Source organism: Poromitra crassiceps (genome assembly GCF_964638095.1).
Source record: "Poromitra crassiceps genome assembly, chromosome: 8".
Lineage (NCBI taxonomy): Eukaryota > Metazoa > Chordata > Actinopteri > Beryciformes > Melamphaidae > Poromitra > Poromitra crassiceps.
In genome coordinates this window covers 20,417,090-20,435,804 of record NC_139629.1, presented here as the reverse complement: position 1 = coordinate 20,435,804, position 18,715 = coordinate 20,417,090, and the positions used below count along the sequence as shown (strand labels likewise).

Below are 18,715 nucleotides of genomic sequence, written 5' to 3'. Positions count from 1 at the left end.
CATGTATGAATGTTAGGCAGGTATGACCTGTGCATGTATGAATGTTAGGCAGGTATGACCTGTGCATGTATGAATGTTAGGGAGGTATGACCTGTGCATGTATGAATGTTAGGCAGGTATGACCTGTGCATGTATGAATGTTAGAAAGGTATGACCTGTGCATGTATGAATGTTAGGCAGGTATGACCTGTGCATGTATGAATGTTAGGCAGGTATGACCTGTGCATGTATGAATGTTAGGCAGGTATGACCTGTGCATGTATGAATGTTAGGCAGGTATGACCTGTGCATGTATGAATGTTAGGCAGGTATGACCTGTGCATGTATGAATGTTAGGCAGGTATGAATGTTAGGCAGGTATGACCTGTGCATGTATGAATGTTAGGCAGGTATGACCTGTGCATGTATGAATGTTAGGCAGGTATGACCTGTGCATGTATGAATGTTAGGGAGGTATGACCTGTGCATGTATGAATGTTAGGCAGGTATGACCTGTGCATGTATGAATGTTAGAAAGGTATGACCTGTGCATGTATGAATGTTAGGCAGGTATGACCTGTGCATGTATGAATGTTAGGCAGGTATGACCTGTGCATGTATGAATGTTAGGCAGGTATGACCTGTGCATGTATGAATGTTAGGCAGGTATGACCTGTGCATGTATGAATGTTAGGCAGGTATGACCTGTGCATGTATGAATGTTAGGCAGGTATGACCTGTGCATGTATGAATGTTAGGCAGGTATGAATGTTAGGCAGGTATGACCTGTGCATGTATATATGTTAGACAGGTATGACCTGTGCATGTAGGAATGTTAGACAGGTATGACCTGTGCATGTATGAATGTTAGGCAGGTATGACCTGTGCATGTATGAATGTTAGGCAGGTATGACCTGTGCATGTATGAATGTTAGGCAGGTATGACCTGTGCATGTATGAATGTTAGACAGGTATGACCTGTGCATGTGTGAATGTTAGGCAGGTATGACCTGTGCATGTATGAATGTTAGACAGGTATGACCTGTGCATGTATGAATGTTAGGCAGGTATGACCTGTGCATGTATGAATGTTAGACAGGTATGACCTGTGCATGTATGAATGTTAGGCAGGTATGACCTGTGCATGTATGAATGTTAGGCAGGTATGACCTGTGCATGTATGAATGTTAGGCAGGTATGACCTGTGCATGTATGAATGTTAGGCAGGTATGACCTGTGCATGTATGAATGTTAGACAGGTATGACCTGTGCATGTATGAATGTTAGGCAGGTATGACCTGTGCATGTATGAATGTTAGGCAGGTATGACCTGTGCATGTATGAATGTTAGGCAGGTATGACCTGTGCATGTATGAATGTTAGGCAGGTATGACCTGTGCATGTATGAATGTTAGACAGGTATGACCTGTGCATGTATGAATGTTAGACAGGTATGACCTGTGCATGTATGAATGTTAGGCAGGTATGACCTGTGCATGTATGAATGTTAGGCAGGTATGACCTGTGCATGTATGAATGTTAGGCAGGTATGACCTGTGCATGTGTGAATGTTAGGCAGGTATGACCTGTGCATGTATGAATGTTAGGCAGGTATGACCTGTGCATGTATGAATGTTAGACAGGTATGACCTGTGCATGTATGAATGTTAGGCAGGTATGACCTGTGCATGTATGAATGTTAGGCAGGTATGACCTGTGCATGTATGAATGTTAGGCAGGTATGACCTGTGCATGTATGAATGTTAGGCAGGTATGACCTGTGCATGTATGAATGTTAGACAGGTATGACCTGTGCATGTATGAATGTTAGGCAGGTATGACCTGTGCATGTATGAATGTTAGACAGGTATGACCTGTGCATGTATGAATGTTAGGCAGGTATGACCTGTGCATGTATGAATGTTAGGCAGGTATGACCTGTGCATGTATGAATGTTAGGCAGGTATGACCTGTGCATGTATGAATGTTAGGCAGGTATGACCTGTGCATGTATGAATGTTAGACAGGTATGACCTGTGCATGTATGAATGTTAGGCAGGTATGACCTGTGCATGTATGAATGTTAGGCAGGTATGACCTGTGCATGTATGAATGTTAGACAGGTATGACCTGTGCATGTATGAATGTTAGACAGGTATGACCTGTGCATGTATGAATGTTAGACAGGTATGACCTGTGCATGTATGAATGTTAGGCAGGTATGACCTGTGCATGTATGAATGTTAGACAGGTATGACCTGTGCATGTATGAATGTTAGACAGGTATGACCTGTGCATGTATGAATGTTAGGCAGGTATGACCTGTGCATGTATGAATGTTAGGCAGGTATGACCTGTGCATGTATGAATGTTAGGGAGGTATGACCTGTGCATGTATGAATGTTAGACAGGTATGACCTGTGCATGTATGAATGTTAGACAGGTATGACCTGTGCATGTATGAATGTTAGGCAGGTATGACCTGTGCATGTATGAATGTTAGGCAGGTATGACCTGTGCATGTATGAATGTTAGGCAGGTATGACCTGTGCATGTATGAATGTTAGGCAGGTATGACCTGTGCATGTATGCGTAGATGAATCGTCTCCACCTGCTAGGACTTGAGACGAATCTGAGGTGGTTTGCAAGGCAACAGGAAAGTCTTGTATTCCCTGGCTTCCTCCATCTCCTCTTGTGTTTACCCTGGCTCACATTGTGTTTAGAGATCACTGGCAATCTTTGCGCGGCCATTCTCCAAATGTTGACGCTGTTAGTCCTGCTGATCCGACAGGACCTGCAGGAGTGGTCTGCTAAGCCCCAGTAAGACCTAACCAGCGTGTCTGGCCATAAGATCCTCAGTCAGAGTTGAGGGATGGGTTGTGTTTAGATGTGGATCACACGTAGCGTATGAACTTTCAGACATAAACATCCAACACACTCTCGTATGCACACAGGCACAGGCAGCCTACATCTGTTGCTCAAATCTGTTGTTCAAAGAACGATACTCACAGGCTCGATAACAGCAGGCTCGCCCTTCTGTCCCTTCTCACCGCGAGCGCCGTCAACCTACACAGCAAACACAAAGACACAAACACAATGTCAGCCCCCTCCTCTTCATCACCCTCATCCTCATCATCATGTCTTCTGCTGTATGTCCTTCCATTACAGCACGGTGGCTCAGTGGTTAGCACTGTTGCCTCACAGCAAGAAGGTCCCGGGTTCCAACCCCCGGTCCGTCGCAGGTCCTTTCTGTGTGGAGTTTACATGTTCTCCCCATGTTCGTGTGGGTTTCCTCCCACCACCAAAGACATGTGTGTTAGGGTTAGTACTCCTGTCAGTGCCCATGAGTAAGGCACTGGCAAAAGAACTGGTGTTGGTCGCGGGGCGCTGCACTGCGGCTGCCCACTACTCCTAGTTCTAGGAAGGTTCCTAGTAGAGGATGGGTCAAATGCAGAGGATACATTTCTCCACAGGGGTAATAAAAGTATACAAATACAAAATACTGATTATTTTTTCACCTGTCCGTAATACGTATCGGTCTCAGCAGGCAGCACTTTTTCCCCCTTGTCTCCATAATCCAGGTCGCCATAGGCATCATACAGGTCCTGGTCCATATCTCCATAGTCGGTGATGTGCTCCTCCTTGAATCCATCCAGATCCGTGTATTCCGCGTCACCGTCCGCGCCCAGGCCCTTCCCTGTGGCGACGGAGCCCCCGGCTCCGGCTCCGGCCCCGGCGCTGGCCGATCCGCCTCCGGCACTGGAAGACCCCCCTCCAGTGACGGAGCCACCTCCTACAGACACGGAGCCACCCCCAACAGACACAGAGCCACCCCCAACAGATACAGAGTCTCCTCCCCCGATGGTGACGGTGCTGCTGCTACTACTGCTTCCTCCACCGCCGGTGACAGTGCTGCTGCTGCTGCTGCTGCTGCTGCTGCTGCTGCTGCTGCCGCCGCCTCCACCACCGTAATGGCCTTCCTCGCCATATTCATATCCATCGCTGTAGCTGTCATCGTAGGAGCTTCCCACCTATAAAGAAGACACATTTAGTTATAGACAGTTTTCACGGAATTGTCAGTCCTGCTCTGCTTCTCTTTTTCCCCATTTTCCTGTCCATAGCAAACACTGCAACAGGAAGTGAGCACTGTGGCAGTACTTTACCACCACAACCACTGTGGCAGTACTTTACCACGACCACTGTGGCAGTACTTTACCACCACCACTGTGGCAGTACTTTACCACCACGACCACTGTGGCAGTACTTTACCATCACGACCACTGTGGCAGTACTTTACCATCACCACTGTGGCAGTACTTTACCACCACGACCACTGTGGCAGTACTTTACCATCACGACCACTGTGGCAGTACTTTACCACCACCACTGTGGCAGTACTTTACCATCACCACTGTGGCAGTACTTTACCACCACGACCACTGTGGCAGTACTTTACCATCACGACCACTGTGGCAGTACTTTACCATCACCACTGTGGCAGTACTTTACCACCACGACCACTGTGGCAGTACTTTACCATCACGACCACTGTGGCAGTACTTTACCACCACCACTGTGGCAGTACTTTACCATCACGACCACTGTGGCAGTACTTTACCACCACCACTGTGGCAGTACTTTACCACCACCACTGTGGCAGTACTTTACCATCACCACTGTGGCAGTACTTTACCACCACGACCACTGTGGCAGTACTTTACCATCACGACCACTGTGGCAGTACTTTACCATCACCACTGTGGCAGTACTTTACCACCACGACCACTGTGGCAGTACTTTACCATCACGACCACTGTGGCAGTACTTTACCATCACGACCACTGTGGCAGTACTTTACCACCACCACTGTGGCAGTACTTTACCACCACGACCACTGTGGCAGTACTTTACCACCACCACTGTGGCAGTACTTTACCACCACGACCACTGTGGCAGTACTTTACCATCACGACCACTGTGGCAGTACTTTACCATCACGACCACTGTGGCAGTACTTTACCATCACGACCACTGTGGCAGTACTGTTGTGGTGGCAGTGCCCTTGGAAACAGGTAACGTCTCTACGTTCGCACAAGAGCTGCAGCAGTTTCAGCCTATTCATTGTGTTTTGTGGCTCTTTAAAATCACTCTGTGACGAGTCGCGGACTACAAGTGAACTACTTTCCAATGTGAAAGCCATCCATTACTATTTTTACTACTTCTATATTACTACTTTTATCCCGCTCGACCAATGAAGTGATTAAGATGTAAGCCGAATCAATGACCTTACAAATATCCACAGGTACAAGACGCTGTCGGACGACACATATGTCTTGTTTACGTCATTTTTGTCTTAAGACACTGTTGACAGACACTTGTCTTACAAACCATAAATGCATTTTCGGGTGCTAGTGCAGTTAAGGCCAACTCACCGAGGTTTTGTTGCTTGTCATGGTGATTGACGTTCCTCCTCCAGTGGTGATGACACTGCTATCGATGTCGCCCCCTGTGGCCAGGTCGACCTTTGACCCAAGCTCCAAGTCGAGCTCGTCCCCGGTGTCCGTGCTGCTGATGGTGACGTGGCGAGAGGTGTCGGGCGCAGCGGTGTCGGGCGCAGCAGTGGCGGCCTCGTCGTAGTAGGTCTCGTAGTTGCCGTAACTGTCATAGCTGTCGTACGGGCTGGTCTCCTCCCCGTAGGCGTCCCCTCCGGCGTTGGCGGTACCCGCAGAGCCCACCGCGGAGCCCACCGCAGAGCCCACCGCGGAGCTGCTAGACGAGCTGGTGGAGATGGAGGTCAGCACTTCTGCACCGGCGGCCTCGGCCCCGGCGGCCCTGGTGTCGGTCACCACTTCCTTTACCGTGGTGATCACCTCGTCTCCTCCGGTCACCTGCGAGTCATAGCGACCACTGTGGTCAACAACTATTCTTGCATAGCTTTTTGATCGCTAATGATTTTGATCGATTTCTAGGGCTGGGTATCGCCACTGCTTTCCCGATTCGATATGATTCCGATACACAAGGTCCCAATTCAATTTCATATCCGATTCAATACGATCCAATATCGATATTTCAGTTACAATAAAAAAAAAATCTTGTATATGAAAGAGATTCTCATATAACTAACAATGGGGTTAAAGCTTCAAGCATCCATGGAATAAAGATTGATATTGGGATTTATGAATCGATATCAGTTCCTTCAAATGAATATTGATTCGATAAAAAAAAAACAATGTTTTAACCCAGCCCTAATCATTTCAGTGCTTTTCAGAACAATAAGAAATATGCATAGAGAGATACGTTAAGGAACATGATTTCCTAATGGAGAGAGTCATTTGAAACTTAATGTTAGAATGTTCGGACCAAGAAGCTACCTTAACTTCTTTGGCGGTTGTCTCCTCAGCATCAGGGGTTGATTCATAAGGCTTGCCTTCCATGTCCTCATAGTAAGGGTATTCATAGTAGTAGCTGTCCTCCTCTGTGTTCTATAGGAAATGAGCAGAACATTGAGAGAGAGAGAGAGGAAGAGATACAGAGAGAGAAAGGAAGAGCCAAAGAGACAAAGATTATTATATTGATGTTAAGCCAGTCAATCGGAGCTACTGTGCTGTTATTGCTATCCGTCATCTGGATGAGAGGTCGGCTGGGTGGATGCGCCAAAGATCAGTCAATGATCAGAAGACACAGGAATGCTGTCCCTTGTCCATCCCACTCCCTACAAGAGTTGCAGCGCTGTATATCTCTGTTACAACTTGTTACAACTCAATGACGAGTCCCTTTTTCCAATGCCTTCTACTGTAAGTGAGTCTGTCACACCTGTGAAAGATAGCTTTGAAAGTTCTCTGTTGACCCACTATGCATGTTGACAGGCCCCCGGGACACAGGAGAGGTGGAGAGGTTATGGAGGTGGTGGGGTTGGTTGTTCTGTTGCACTGACACAATGATTGAAAGATGGAGTTTGAGATATGCACAGATGCATGCGTGATTGATTGATTTCTTTTCCCATGCAAAGGTTAAAGGTCACCACTGTCTGTTAATAAAGATGACAGTGGTCGTGCACGTGACCTGCTGAAAACATCCCCGTCCACCCTGCAACACTGACGCATCTCTATATTGGTATTCAGTGTGGAAAATGGTACTGTTCGGGGATGCAGGCTTAGGCAGGTACCACATCATTCCTGCATCTTATTAATAACTAACTGCACAGCATCAGATGTTTCTCTTCAGTCAGCACTTTGCTCTGGCAGAGTGCAACTCTTTTCCATCAGCCAAGCGTTCGCATTTTCAACATTAGATACATCCAACATCTGATTAGGGTACTAGATAGACAATTATGGAGACTATGGGAAATTAACTTCATTGAGTAGAGTTAGTATGTCAGCCATGAGAGGATTTACTTTACTTTTACTTTACTTTACTTTACTTTATTGATATTTGGCAGACGCCTTTCTCCAAAGCGACATACAACCAAGTTATAAAAACAGTACAGCAATAAATAAAACAAAAACAAGAAAAACAAGGAGCAAACAAATGTAAACAGCCAGAATTAAAACAGATGTAGAGACAATAGAAGAATGAGGATAGAAGAAGGCAGCAAGATAAAAGAGAGGAGAAATAAAAGTGCATGTGAATCGAAAGTGCATAGGGACTAGAGAGGTTGCTACAGGGGGTGAACATGTCATCTGAAGAGGTGAGTTTTTAACGGTTTTTCGAAAATTGGAAGTGAATTGGCCGTTCTTATTTCAGAGGGGAGGATTTGGTGGTTGTCTGCATTGAAGGCCCCAGCAATGTCATAAAAGTGACCTCTGAATGCAGCTGTCTCTGAATAATTTGAAAAAGAATCATATAAAAATGCAATAATTGCTCCTACTCACGAGTCGGCCACTACAGTATGTTATAGTTTATGAAAAGAGTTACGAGTAAATACAGTGGTAAAAAAAAAAAGTGCTAAACAACAGAAATGAGGAGACAAAATAAAAGTGGGAAAGATCAAGGCACTCACATATTCGTCTGTGTTGGGGTCCTGGTTCTGAGGCTGGTCGGGAATGGGCACTTCACAATCGGGGCTGTAGTGCTCACAGTAATCATAAGCAGCGCGGTGATCCGCTACAATCATTAGTTGCTGGATGTCGCCCTGGAAACCACAAGAAACAGGAAGTTGTGAGGCTCGCGGAACACAGGAAGTTGTTTACGGGTGTAAACAAACAAGCAAAGCACACAACACTGACATATAGAAGCCCCGCACTGAGCGACCCGGAGGCAAGGATGGTCGTACGTAAACAAATAAAAGATGGGGGGGGGGGGAGATCTGTGCGCAACATTCTTGTCACACGCAGAACAAGCATGTCGTGAAAGTAGGTAGAGCCAGGGGGGACGTAAGGGCGACTATGAAGAACTCTGACAGTGTCACGTCGCATCCGAGCTGAACACCAGAATGTGACACAAACAGAAGACTCTGGGCTGACAGGAGAACATGGGATAACTGATTTAATAGTAGCTGCAGACTATGACCTAGGGCTCGACGATATGGACCAAAAAAAATCAGTATTTTAATGGCGATACACAATATATCTGTATTTTCTACGAAGTGGGCTAAATGTTCAGTAGCAACTTGGTGCTTTCCCTAAATATTTACAATGAGATTTTTTGATCAATAATTATAAGTAATGTGGATATAACGACTAAGTGGGTAAAGGCAAAATCAGCTACAGCAGTCTGGTAAGTTCAGAAAATGACATCACTTTAGTGTAATGCAGCCTTTAAAACCAGGAAGACAACACTTACACCATATCACCATATCCAAAATCGAAGACGATATCTTAGTCTCATATCGATAAAATATGCACGCCTAATGCATGCATACACACGCACATGCGCGCGTGCACACATGCACACATGCACACACGCATGCACGCACACGCACGCACGCACGCGCACGCACGCACGCACACGCACACACACGCACGCACGCACGCGCACACACACACACACACACACACACACACACACACACACACACACACACTCTCCTATTTTTCCACACATGAACCTTTCCCAGTTCAGAATTGGAAATGAGTAATGTTGCCTTCAAGCTCATCACGTAAGACAAATGGACCCGCTTAGCGCGTGTGACGTAACGTTGAGGACGTGAGCAGACCTGCACGTTACACACATATCTCACCCCAGCCCGTTTGACTTACAGAGGCCCGGCGTGGGGGGTGTTAGCAGTGAGGAGCAGAAGAGGTGTATGGAAGTGAAGGGAGAGAGAGAGAGCGAGAGAAGTGCAGGCAGATATGGAGACAGAGGAGCAAGAGAGAGAGAGAGAGAGAGAAGAAGAAGGAGAGAGAGAGAGAGAGAAAACAGAGGAGAAAGGCTCAGAAGGTTCCCCAGGCTGCGTCGGGAGCTGGGTGCGTGTGTTTGCCACATGTTGCTGCGTAGAAGACAAACAGCACCCAAACACTGTGTTGTATCAATCCAAACATCCCCCATCAGCCTTCCAAACGCGCTGATGTCATCCCACATGGATCAAATACAGTGTCAGCTTAGTCGATACAACACATATATTTTCAGTGCTATGAGAATATCTCCAAACGGCACAAATTGTCTACTAGGGGGAATGGGTTTCCACAGAGCATGAAGTGGTTTTAATTATCTTCTACTTTGCCAAAAGTCTGAAATCCCTCGGCGAGTGTTTCCAACTGTGATTCTCCATGCATAGCTCTCTCTCTTCTGACTAACAGACATGCATAGCTCTCTCTATCTCTCTTCTGACTAACAGACATGCATAGCTCTCTCTCTCTCTTCTGACTAACAGACATGCATAGCTCTCTCTCTCTTCTGACTAACAGACATGCATAGCTCGCTCTCTCTTCTGACTAACAGACATGCATAGCTCTCTCTCTTCTGACTAACAGACATGCATAGCTCTCTCTCTCTCTTCTGACTAACAGACATGCATAGCTCTCTCTCTCTCTTCTGACTAACAGACATGCATAGCTCTCTCTCTCTCTTCTGACTAACAGACATGCATAGCTCTCTCTCTCTCTCTTCTGATTAACAGACATGCATAGCTCTCTCTCTCTCTTCTGACTAACAGGCATGCATAGCTCTCTCTCTCTCTTCTGACTAACAGACATGCATAGCTCTCTCTCTCTCTTCTGATTAACAGACATGCATAGCTCTCTCTCTCTCTTCTGACTAACAGACATGCATACAGTAGCTCTCTCTCTCTCTTCTGATTAACAGACATGCATAGCTCTCTCTCTCTCTTCTGATTAACAGACATGCATAGCTCTCTCTCTCTCTTCTGACTAACAGACATGCATAGCTCTCTCTCTCTCTCTTCTGATTAACAGACATGCATAGCTCTCTCTCTCTCTTCTGACTAACAGACATGCATAGCTCTCTCTCTCTCTTCTGACTAACAGACATGCATAGCTCTCTCTCTCTTCTGATTAACAGACATGCATAGCTCTCTCTCTTCTGACTAACAGACATGCATAGCTCTCTCTCTCTTCTGACTAACAGACATGTAGCTCTCTCTCTCTCTCTCTTCTGACTAACAGACATGCATAGCTCTCTCTCTCTCTTCTGACTAACAGAAATGCATAGCTCTCTCTCTCTCTCTTCTGACTAACAGACATGCATAGCTCTCTCTCTCTCTTCTGACTAACAGACATGCATAGCTCTCTCTCTTCTGACTAACAGACATGCATAGCTCTCTCTCTCTTCTGACTAACAGACATGCATAGCTCTCTCTCTTCTGACTAACAGACATGCATAGCTCTCTCTCTCTTCTGACTAACAGACATGCATAGCTCTCTCTCTTCTGACTAACAGACATGCATAGCTCTCGCTCTCTCTTCTGACTAACAGACATGCATAGCTCTCTCTCTCTCTTCTGACTAACAGACATGCATAACCCTCTCTCTCTCTTCTGACTAACAGACATGCATAGCTCTCTGTCTCTCTTCTGCCTAACAGACATGCATAGCTCTCTCTCTCTCTCTTCTGACTAACAGACATGGATTTCATCTGCGCTCTGAGTTCCAGGTACAGTTCATTGAGACGTACTAGTTCCGCTCACTAGCACACTTGAGCATCCCTGTCTAATCCTCCTGTCCGTGCAGAGGACTCCAGGAGGTGACGTTTCCTGCCCCCGTCTCTTGGCTCGACCAATCAATGGGCTTTACGGAGGGATGCGGGAAGACAAATCCCAAAACTTCCTCTGAGACAGCAGAGCTGCCGGTGTAGCCGTTACACAGCTCTCCCGGCTCAACACGTTCCCAGGAAACTTTTGCTTGGACGTTGACAGATCTGATGGCTTGTGTGATGATGGCAGCTCTCGGAGCCATTTGTACGTTCATTTTGAGCCGTTTGAAAGCTTTGTCTAAGGCGAGCATCCTTAGGAGGGTTGGACTTGGTACCAGTTTGACAGCCTGCCTCTCCCTCCTCCTGGCAAGTGTGTGTGTGTCACAGCTGTGTTTGAGATGAGGTCACATTCAGTGAGGAATACTGTAAATCCTCTATCCACACAACAAGACAGCTATGTGAGAAAACCAAAAGTCTGACGGATTACAACTGCTTTCTTAGCCGCATAGCATTCTCCTCCTGTCTTTCCTTCTCCCAGCGCAGAATCCCAGGGAGTCGATTCCTGACCACAAGTGTGATTCTGATTTTACCCAGATGAGATACTTCATCAGACACCCAAGTAGAACTGCATTCATTAGTCGATCAATCGATTAGTTGATCCGCAGAAAATCAATCGCCGACTATTTTTATAATCAAGTAATCTTTTTAGTTAAAAAAAAAATACAAAAATTGTCTTGTTCCAGCTTCTTAACACGTTCACTGCCATTGACGAGATATCTCGGCTTACAGAATCCAACGGTTCACTGCCAATGACGAGTTATCTCGGCTTAAATTTTTTTTTTTTTTTTTTGACGGTGGGACGTGGATCAACGCTCCCCACGTCTCCTATAAAAATATTGGAGTCAGCGAACGTGTACAACCCATTCCACGGACCCACTAAGTGGCGACAGTGCTCTCCACACTAGGAAAAGCAGAGCCAAAACTGTAGGGTAACGCGCGAGGAAACCATTCTCTACTGTAAAATGGATTGGCGAAAACGCTTTCACTTTCGTGCATTATCGCGCTGGGAGCTGGCGGTGGGGGATTCCAAAAATAGACTGGGTGGAAAACACACTTTGAAACACGCAGCATAAAGCCTAGAATCGCACAAAGCTTCATCAAAGCTCTCAAACCCAAGAAACAAGTGAGCCCTATCCACACTCGCTGCCAGGGAGGGAGGCTGCTCAAACTCGCAGCAGCAGCAGCAGCAGCAGAACACTCGCTTGTGACGAACGCTGCTGAAAGCCACCAGACACGCCCACGGAGGGAGGAGTTTGAAGGAGAGGGCGTTCAGAACTATATTGTTTAGATGTCTGATCTCTCACTGATGCCAAAAATAAATGGTTAAAGTGACTGTTCTGCCTGTTTGATTGAATTTCACAAAACTGCGATTATCTCAGCTTTCACTCTCAGACGCTGAAACCATGCTGTACTCAACGGCTAATATCTACATAACTACTAACTCTACAAACGAACTCTTTTAGACAGAGAAAGCACACATTCTATTAGTACTTTTGTGAACTTTGTGTTCACAAAGTCCAAGCAGAAAATAATCCTCGGCTCTTGTAAAATAAGCCAGAATCCTAAAAAAAAACCTCTGGCAGAACCTACCTACAGTAAAAAAAAAAAGGCTGGCAGTGAATGTGTTAAATGTGAATATTTTCTGGTTTCTTTAGTCTTCTATGACAGTAAACTGATTACCTTTGGGTTGTGGACTGACTGTTGGTCAGGACAAAATAAGACATTTGAGGATGTCATCTTGGGCATCGGGGAAAATTTGTGAAAAATGTTCCCAAATCTGTGACATCAGACCAAACAACTAATTGATTAGCCGAGGAAATAATCAACAGACTAATCGATAATGACAATAATCATTACTTGCAGTCCGACACCTAAGCATTAATGAGAACATCATCGGAGCGCGCTGAGAATATCACCACACAATGATGTGTGACATGTACACACACACATACACTCACACACATGCAGAGAGAGAGAAAGAGAGAGAGAGAGAGAGACAGACAGAGAGAGAGAGAGAGAGAGAGAGAGAGAGACAGAGACAGAGAGAGAGAGAGCGCTTTGAAAGCAATGTGTGGTTCTAAGGCTGGGATAGGCTGATGGCTGTGTTTGATTGCAGTAACTCTATAGCCAAAGGCATGTGGGAGTGGGGGGAAGAGGGTGAGAGAGAGGGAGCCTGATAGATAGAGAATGTGGACCTAAGTTGAGCTGTGCTGAGTTGTGCCGGGCCTGGGCCGTTCAGCACAACCAGAACCAGCTCCAGCTGTCTGAGGTTTAACTCACTGTTGAAAGTGCTAGGCGATAAAATGAGAAACCAACTGCAGATGGACAGGCTGGCAAATAGATAATTATTAGAAAAACAACCTTTTTTTTTGTTGCTAAGCTTGCCAAGTCTTTTTTCCGAACACTCCAAGTCGAGCTGCGACCGCTCTGCAAATGACTCTGTGTGCAAATTCGAGATTGATTTAAGGCCTCTCTACTGTATGCGGCGTTCCCGTGAAAGTGGCGCACCCCTCACAGTCAAACTATTGTCACAGGCTCGACCCAGCGTGACGACCGCTAAACCTGCTTCCCATTTCCTTTCTTGGAGCCCGGAGCTGCTCTCTCGCCCGGCCGCACGTCACTCGCCGCACCTCGCCAAGCGTTGCATAAAGCTGCTGTTTTACAGATGTAGGGAGGCGGAGCTTATCCTTGTTCTACCTGTACACCAGGTGTATGCTAAATCTTATGCTAAATCTGCGTGGACTCCCCAGTTCGGCTACACGTCGTTGATGCGTGTTTGTTTCTTTTCTGCATGACATTAGATCAACTTCTCTCTTTATAAGAAGGGGATGCCGCCGCGCAGACATTACATGCAGAGTCAGGGATTTACGTGTTTGATAAGCGCTGTCTGCATCGCAAAGAGGCGTTTGGTTAACCCCAACCCAGATACATCAAGAGAGCAGGTTCACCCCAACCCAGATACATCAAGAGAGCAGGTTCACCCCAACCCAGATACATCAAGAGAGCAGGTTCACCCCAACCCAGATACATCAAGAGAGCAGGTTCACCCCAACCCAGATACATCAAGAGAGCAGGTTTACCCCAACCCAGATACATCAAGAGAGCAGGTTAACCCCAACCCAGATACATCAAGAGAGCAGGTTCACCCCAACCCAGATACATCAAGAGAGCAGGTTCACCCCAACCCAGATACATCAAGAGAGCAGGTTTACCCCAACCCAGATACATCAAGAGAGCAGGTTCACCCCAACCCAGATACATCAAGAGAGCAGGTTAACCCCAACCCAGATACATCAAGAGAGCAGGTTCACCCCAACCCAGATACATCAAGAGAGCAGGTTAACCCCAACCCAGATACATCAAGAGAGCAGGTTAACCCCAACCCAGATACATCAAGAGAGCAGGTTCACCCCAACCCAGATACATCAAGAGAGCAGGTTAACCCCAACCCAGATACATCAAGAGAGCAGGTTAACCCCAACCCAGATACATCAAGAGAGCAGGTTCACCCCAACCCAGATACATCAAGAGAGCAGGTTCACCCCAACCCAGATACATCAAGAGAGCAGGACATTATAGCTTAGTGGGGAAAACAGTCAGCGCTTTTCTCCCTCCTCACCTCAATCATGCACGAGCACGCTCATATAAACGGAAGCTCAGACACATGTGGGGCGCACGCGCAGACACACACACACACGCACGCACACACACGCACACACACACACACACACACGCACGCACGCACGCACGCACGCACGCACACACACACACACAGCAAATAATGTACTGTATATCACATATAGGTACATATGACATGCATGTGCACACACACACATAAAGCCCACACAACCGCACAGACACACACACACACCAGCAGAGGGAAAAGCAGTGATCACAGAAAGCCCTGGCCTGGGGGAACGATAAGAGACGTGCAATCAGACGCTGCTATTTGAGAGCTAGGGGACACCGTGACATTTATTCACTCATGTGGCCCATCAGACTGGTGCTTAAGGCAGGCTTTTCAGACAATAACAGGCCTGCCGCTGTCAGCATCTCCCTGCTCCAAGCTGAAATATGACCTCGCGCCTGGCCAACACTCTCGCTCTCTCTCTCTCTGTGTCTCTCTCTCTCTCTCTCTCTCTCTCTCATCTCTCTCTCTCTCTGTGCTGAGCTCCAGTGGAAAATCCATTGCCTGTGGCTATGAGCTATGGCCAACCTCACCTCACATACTGCATGTTATAGAAACTGCTGAGGAGATACTCAGATGTATATACTGTACATGCATGCATGTATGTACAGTACGTATTTATGTATGCAAGCATGCATGCATGTATGTACATACATACACATACATATATACTGTACATACATGCATGCATGCATACATACATACATGCATACATGCATGCATGCATGCATACATAAATACATACTGTACATACATGCATGCATGCATGTATGTATGCATGTACATGTATGTATGTATGTATGTATGTATGTATGTCTGTATGCATGCATGCATGCATGTACAGTATATATGTACCGTATGTATGTACAGTATATATGTATGCATGCATGCATGTATGTATGCATGTATGTATGTATGTACAGTATGCATGCATGTATGTACAGTATGCATGTACATGTATCTATGTATGTATCTATGTATGTATATATGTATGTATATATGTATGTAATGTATGTATGTATATATGTATGTACGTACAGTATGCATGCATGTATGTACAGTATGCATGTACATGTATCTATGTATGTATGTATGTATGTATGTATGTATGCATGTATGTATGTATATATGTATGTATATATGTATATATGTATATATGTATGTATGTATGTATATATGTATGTACGTACAGTATGCATGCATGTATGTACAGTATGCATGTACATGTATCTATGTATGTATGTATGTATGTATGTATGCATGTATGTATATATGTATGTATGTATGTACAGTATATATGTATGTATGTATGTATATATGTATGTACGTACATACAGTATGCATGCATGTATGTACAGTATGCATGTACATGTATCTATGTATATATGTATGCATGTACTGTATATACAGTACGCATGTACATGTATGTATGCATGCATGTATGTATGCATGTATGTACGTACATACATACATATATACATACATGCATGCATACATGCATGCATGCATGCATACATACATACATACATACATACATACATACATACGTATGTACGTACATACATATGTATGTACGTACATACATATGTATGTATGCATGCATGCATGTATGCATACATACATATGTATGTATGCATGCATGCATGTATGCATGTATGCATCTCAACCTTTTCACATCAAGGACCACTCATTTTGTCCACATTAGAGGCAAGCCTAGCATTGTTCAATAGATTTTGTCCAGACTCCCATGACTGTCTCTGTATTGTAGGCAGAGAGATAACAGTGAAACTATGATCAAAACATTCTTCTACACTCTCTAATTGTGTTAACTTCTTTTAAATGAAATAATGCTGAAGTTTAACAATTCATCAATTTGCGGGGGACCCCCTGGGAACCCCCTCAAGGATCCCGGTGGTCCCCACACCCCATGTTGAGAACCACTGCTTTACAATACTCTAATACTCACCTACTGTATCTGTGTTTTACTGGCAGCCATGATGCCAAAATGTCATCTCAACTTTTTTCTTCTGCACCTCACCCTGTTTGGCACCCACATGGTAAGCATTGCTGTTCAGGTTCTGTCCAGGTGGGGGCAGGAGAGTGTTCTAGTGAGCATGAAGCCAAAAATCTGTCTCCTTCTGAACCTGACCCGTACTCAAGGAGGGTGGACTGGGTTCATTGTGTTCCCTGCTCTGATTTAAAAGCTATGGTGCATTGGTGAGGGTTCAAAATCATGACATTATGAAAAGACAATGAATGGAGTCAACAATTCATGAATTAGAGGGAGAATCATTTCTTTATTTCTCTCTCTCTCTCTCTCTCTCTCTCTCTCTCTCTCTCTCTCTCTCTCTCTCTCTCTCTCTCTCTCTCTCTCTCTCTCACACACACACACACACACACACACACACACACACACACACACACACATACATAGACACACACAATGACATGCATGATAGGCCTGAGCAATACAGTATATCGTATCGATATTATATCAATATCGTGAGATGAGACTACCTTAGATATCGTCTTAGATTTTAGATATATTATGGTGATGGCATAAGTGACTAAGTATTGTCTTTTCCTGGTTCTAAAGACTGCATTACAGTAAATTATGTCATTTTCACAACTTAACAGACTGTTCTAATATTTTCCTTTACACACTTATAGTCATTATATCCACAATATTGATGATTATTTATCAAAAAATCTCATTGTGTAAATATTTTGTGACAGTAGTCAGGGAAGGAAACCCTGTCTTTGAATTTGATTTGGATCACAGTCTTGTTTTACTGTAATAAAAGTGCTTGTGACATCTCACATGTGGCTTTGACTTAACTGAACATTTAGCCGTATATAGACGTATATCGTACAGTATCGCCATTCAGCCTGAAAATAGCACCATTTTTGGTTCATATACATGCATGCATACTCACGCACGCACACGCACGCACACGCACACGCACACGCACACACACACAAACACACACACACACGTTCACACATACACATAAACACACACACACACACGCACACGCACACACACACGTTCACACATACACACACACACACGTTCACACATACACATAAACACACACACACACACGCACGCACACGCACACACACACACACACACACAGACACACACACACACACACACACACACACAGGCACACTTCAAGCATGAGGTGAATGGAACCCCAGGAAAGGCTTGTTTTGATCAGAGCAGGGTCTTGAGGTGACGTCAGACGTCCCCCCCCTGCTGGTCGTCTTGGGGACGGGTGAGCTCAGGGTCCTGTGAAAGTGACACCCTTATGGCTTAGAGCAGGCATGAAATCCCCTCAGCACACACCCCCCCTGCTCATTACTGCTCCACCTCCCCAGCGGCACCTGATAATGGCTGTGTTTTGCCTTTCAACACAGCAGCACAGCACCCTTCACACGGCAGCTTCAAGGCAGAAAAAGTCTGTTTTCCTGGGCATATGTCAGAGAGAGAGAGAGAGAGAGAGAGAGGGTACAGTAGGAGGGCTCCGCTGCAGAGCGGGGCAAGACTCTGGGAGGTCCGATCTCTGGCTGCATTCAAAGCGAGCTGCTTTCACAGCGTATTTACACAGTCGCCTCTGAGCTCAGAGCCAGGCCCGGTCCCAGTGCCAGCCCACACCAGCCCCAAGCCTGGGCCTTCTCCAGAACCACCACACAAAGCAAACAACACCCTGCACAGGGCTGCACGCTGCACCAAAGACATAAATCAACACACAAGCACGCACACACACACATGCACGCACGCACACGCATGCACGCACGCACACACACACACATGCACGCACGCACACGCACACACACACGCATGCACGCGCACACCCACACGCACACACGCATGCACGCACGCACACACACATG

General features: G+C 45.8%; 1 protein-coding gene across 2 annotated transcripts in view; it reads right to left on the bottom strand.

The window, feature by feature from the left end:
• col5a1 (procollagen, type V, alpha 1) overlaps positions 1-18,715 on the bottom strand; it is a 134,219-nt gene that overhangs the window by 55,796 nt on the left and 59,708 nt on the right. For both annotated transcript variants that reach the window (XM_083641810.1, XM_083641811.1), the window contains exons 5-9: positions 7,979-8,110; positions 6,351-6,461; positions 5,412-5,867; positions 3,498-4,010; positions 2,989-3,045 (exon numbers count right to left, since the gene is read on the bottom strand). In XM_083641810.1, coding sequence (XP_083497936.1) covers positions 2,989-3,045; positions 3,498-4,010; positions 5,412-5,867; positions 6,351-6,461; positions 7,979-8,110 — 1,269 coding nt within the window. The remainder of the gene's footprint in view (positions 1-2,988; positions 3,046-3,497; positions 4,011-5,411; positions 5,868-6,350; positions 6,462-7,978; positions 8,111-18,715) is intronic.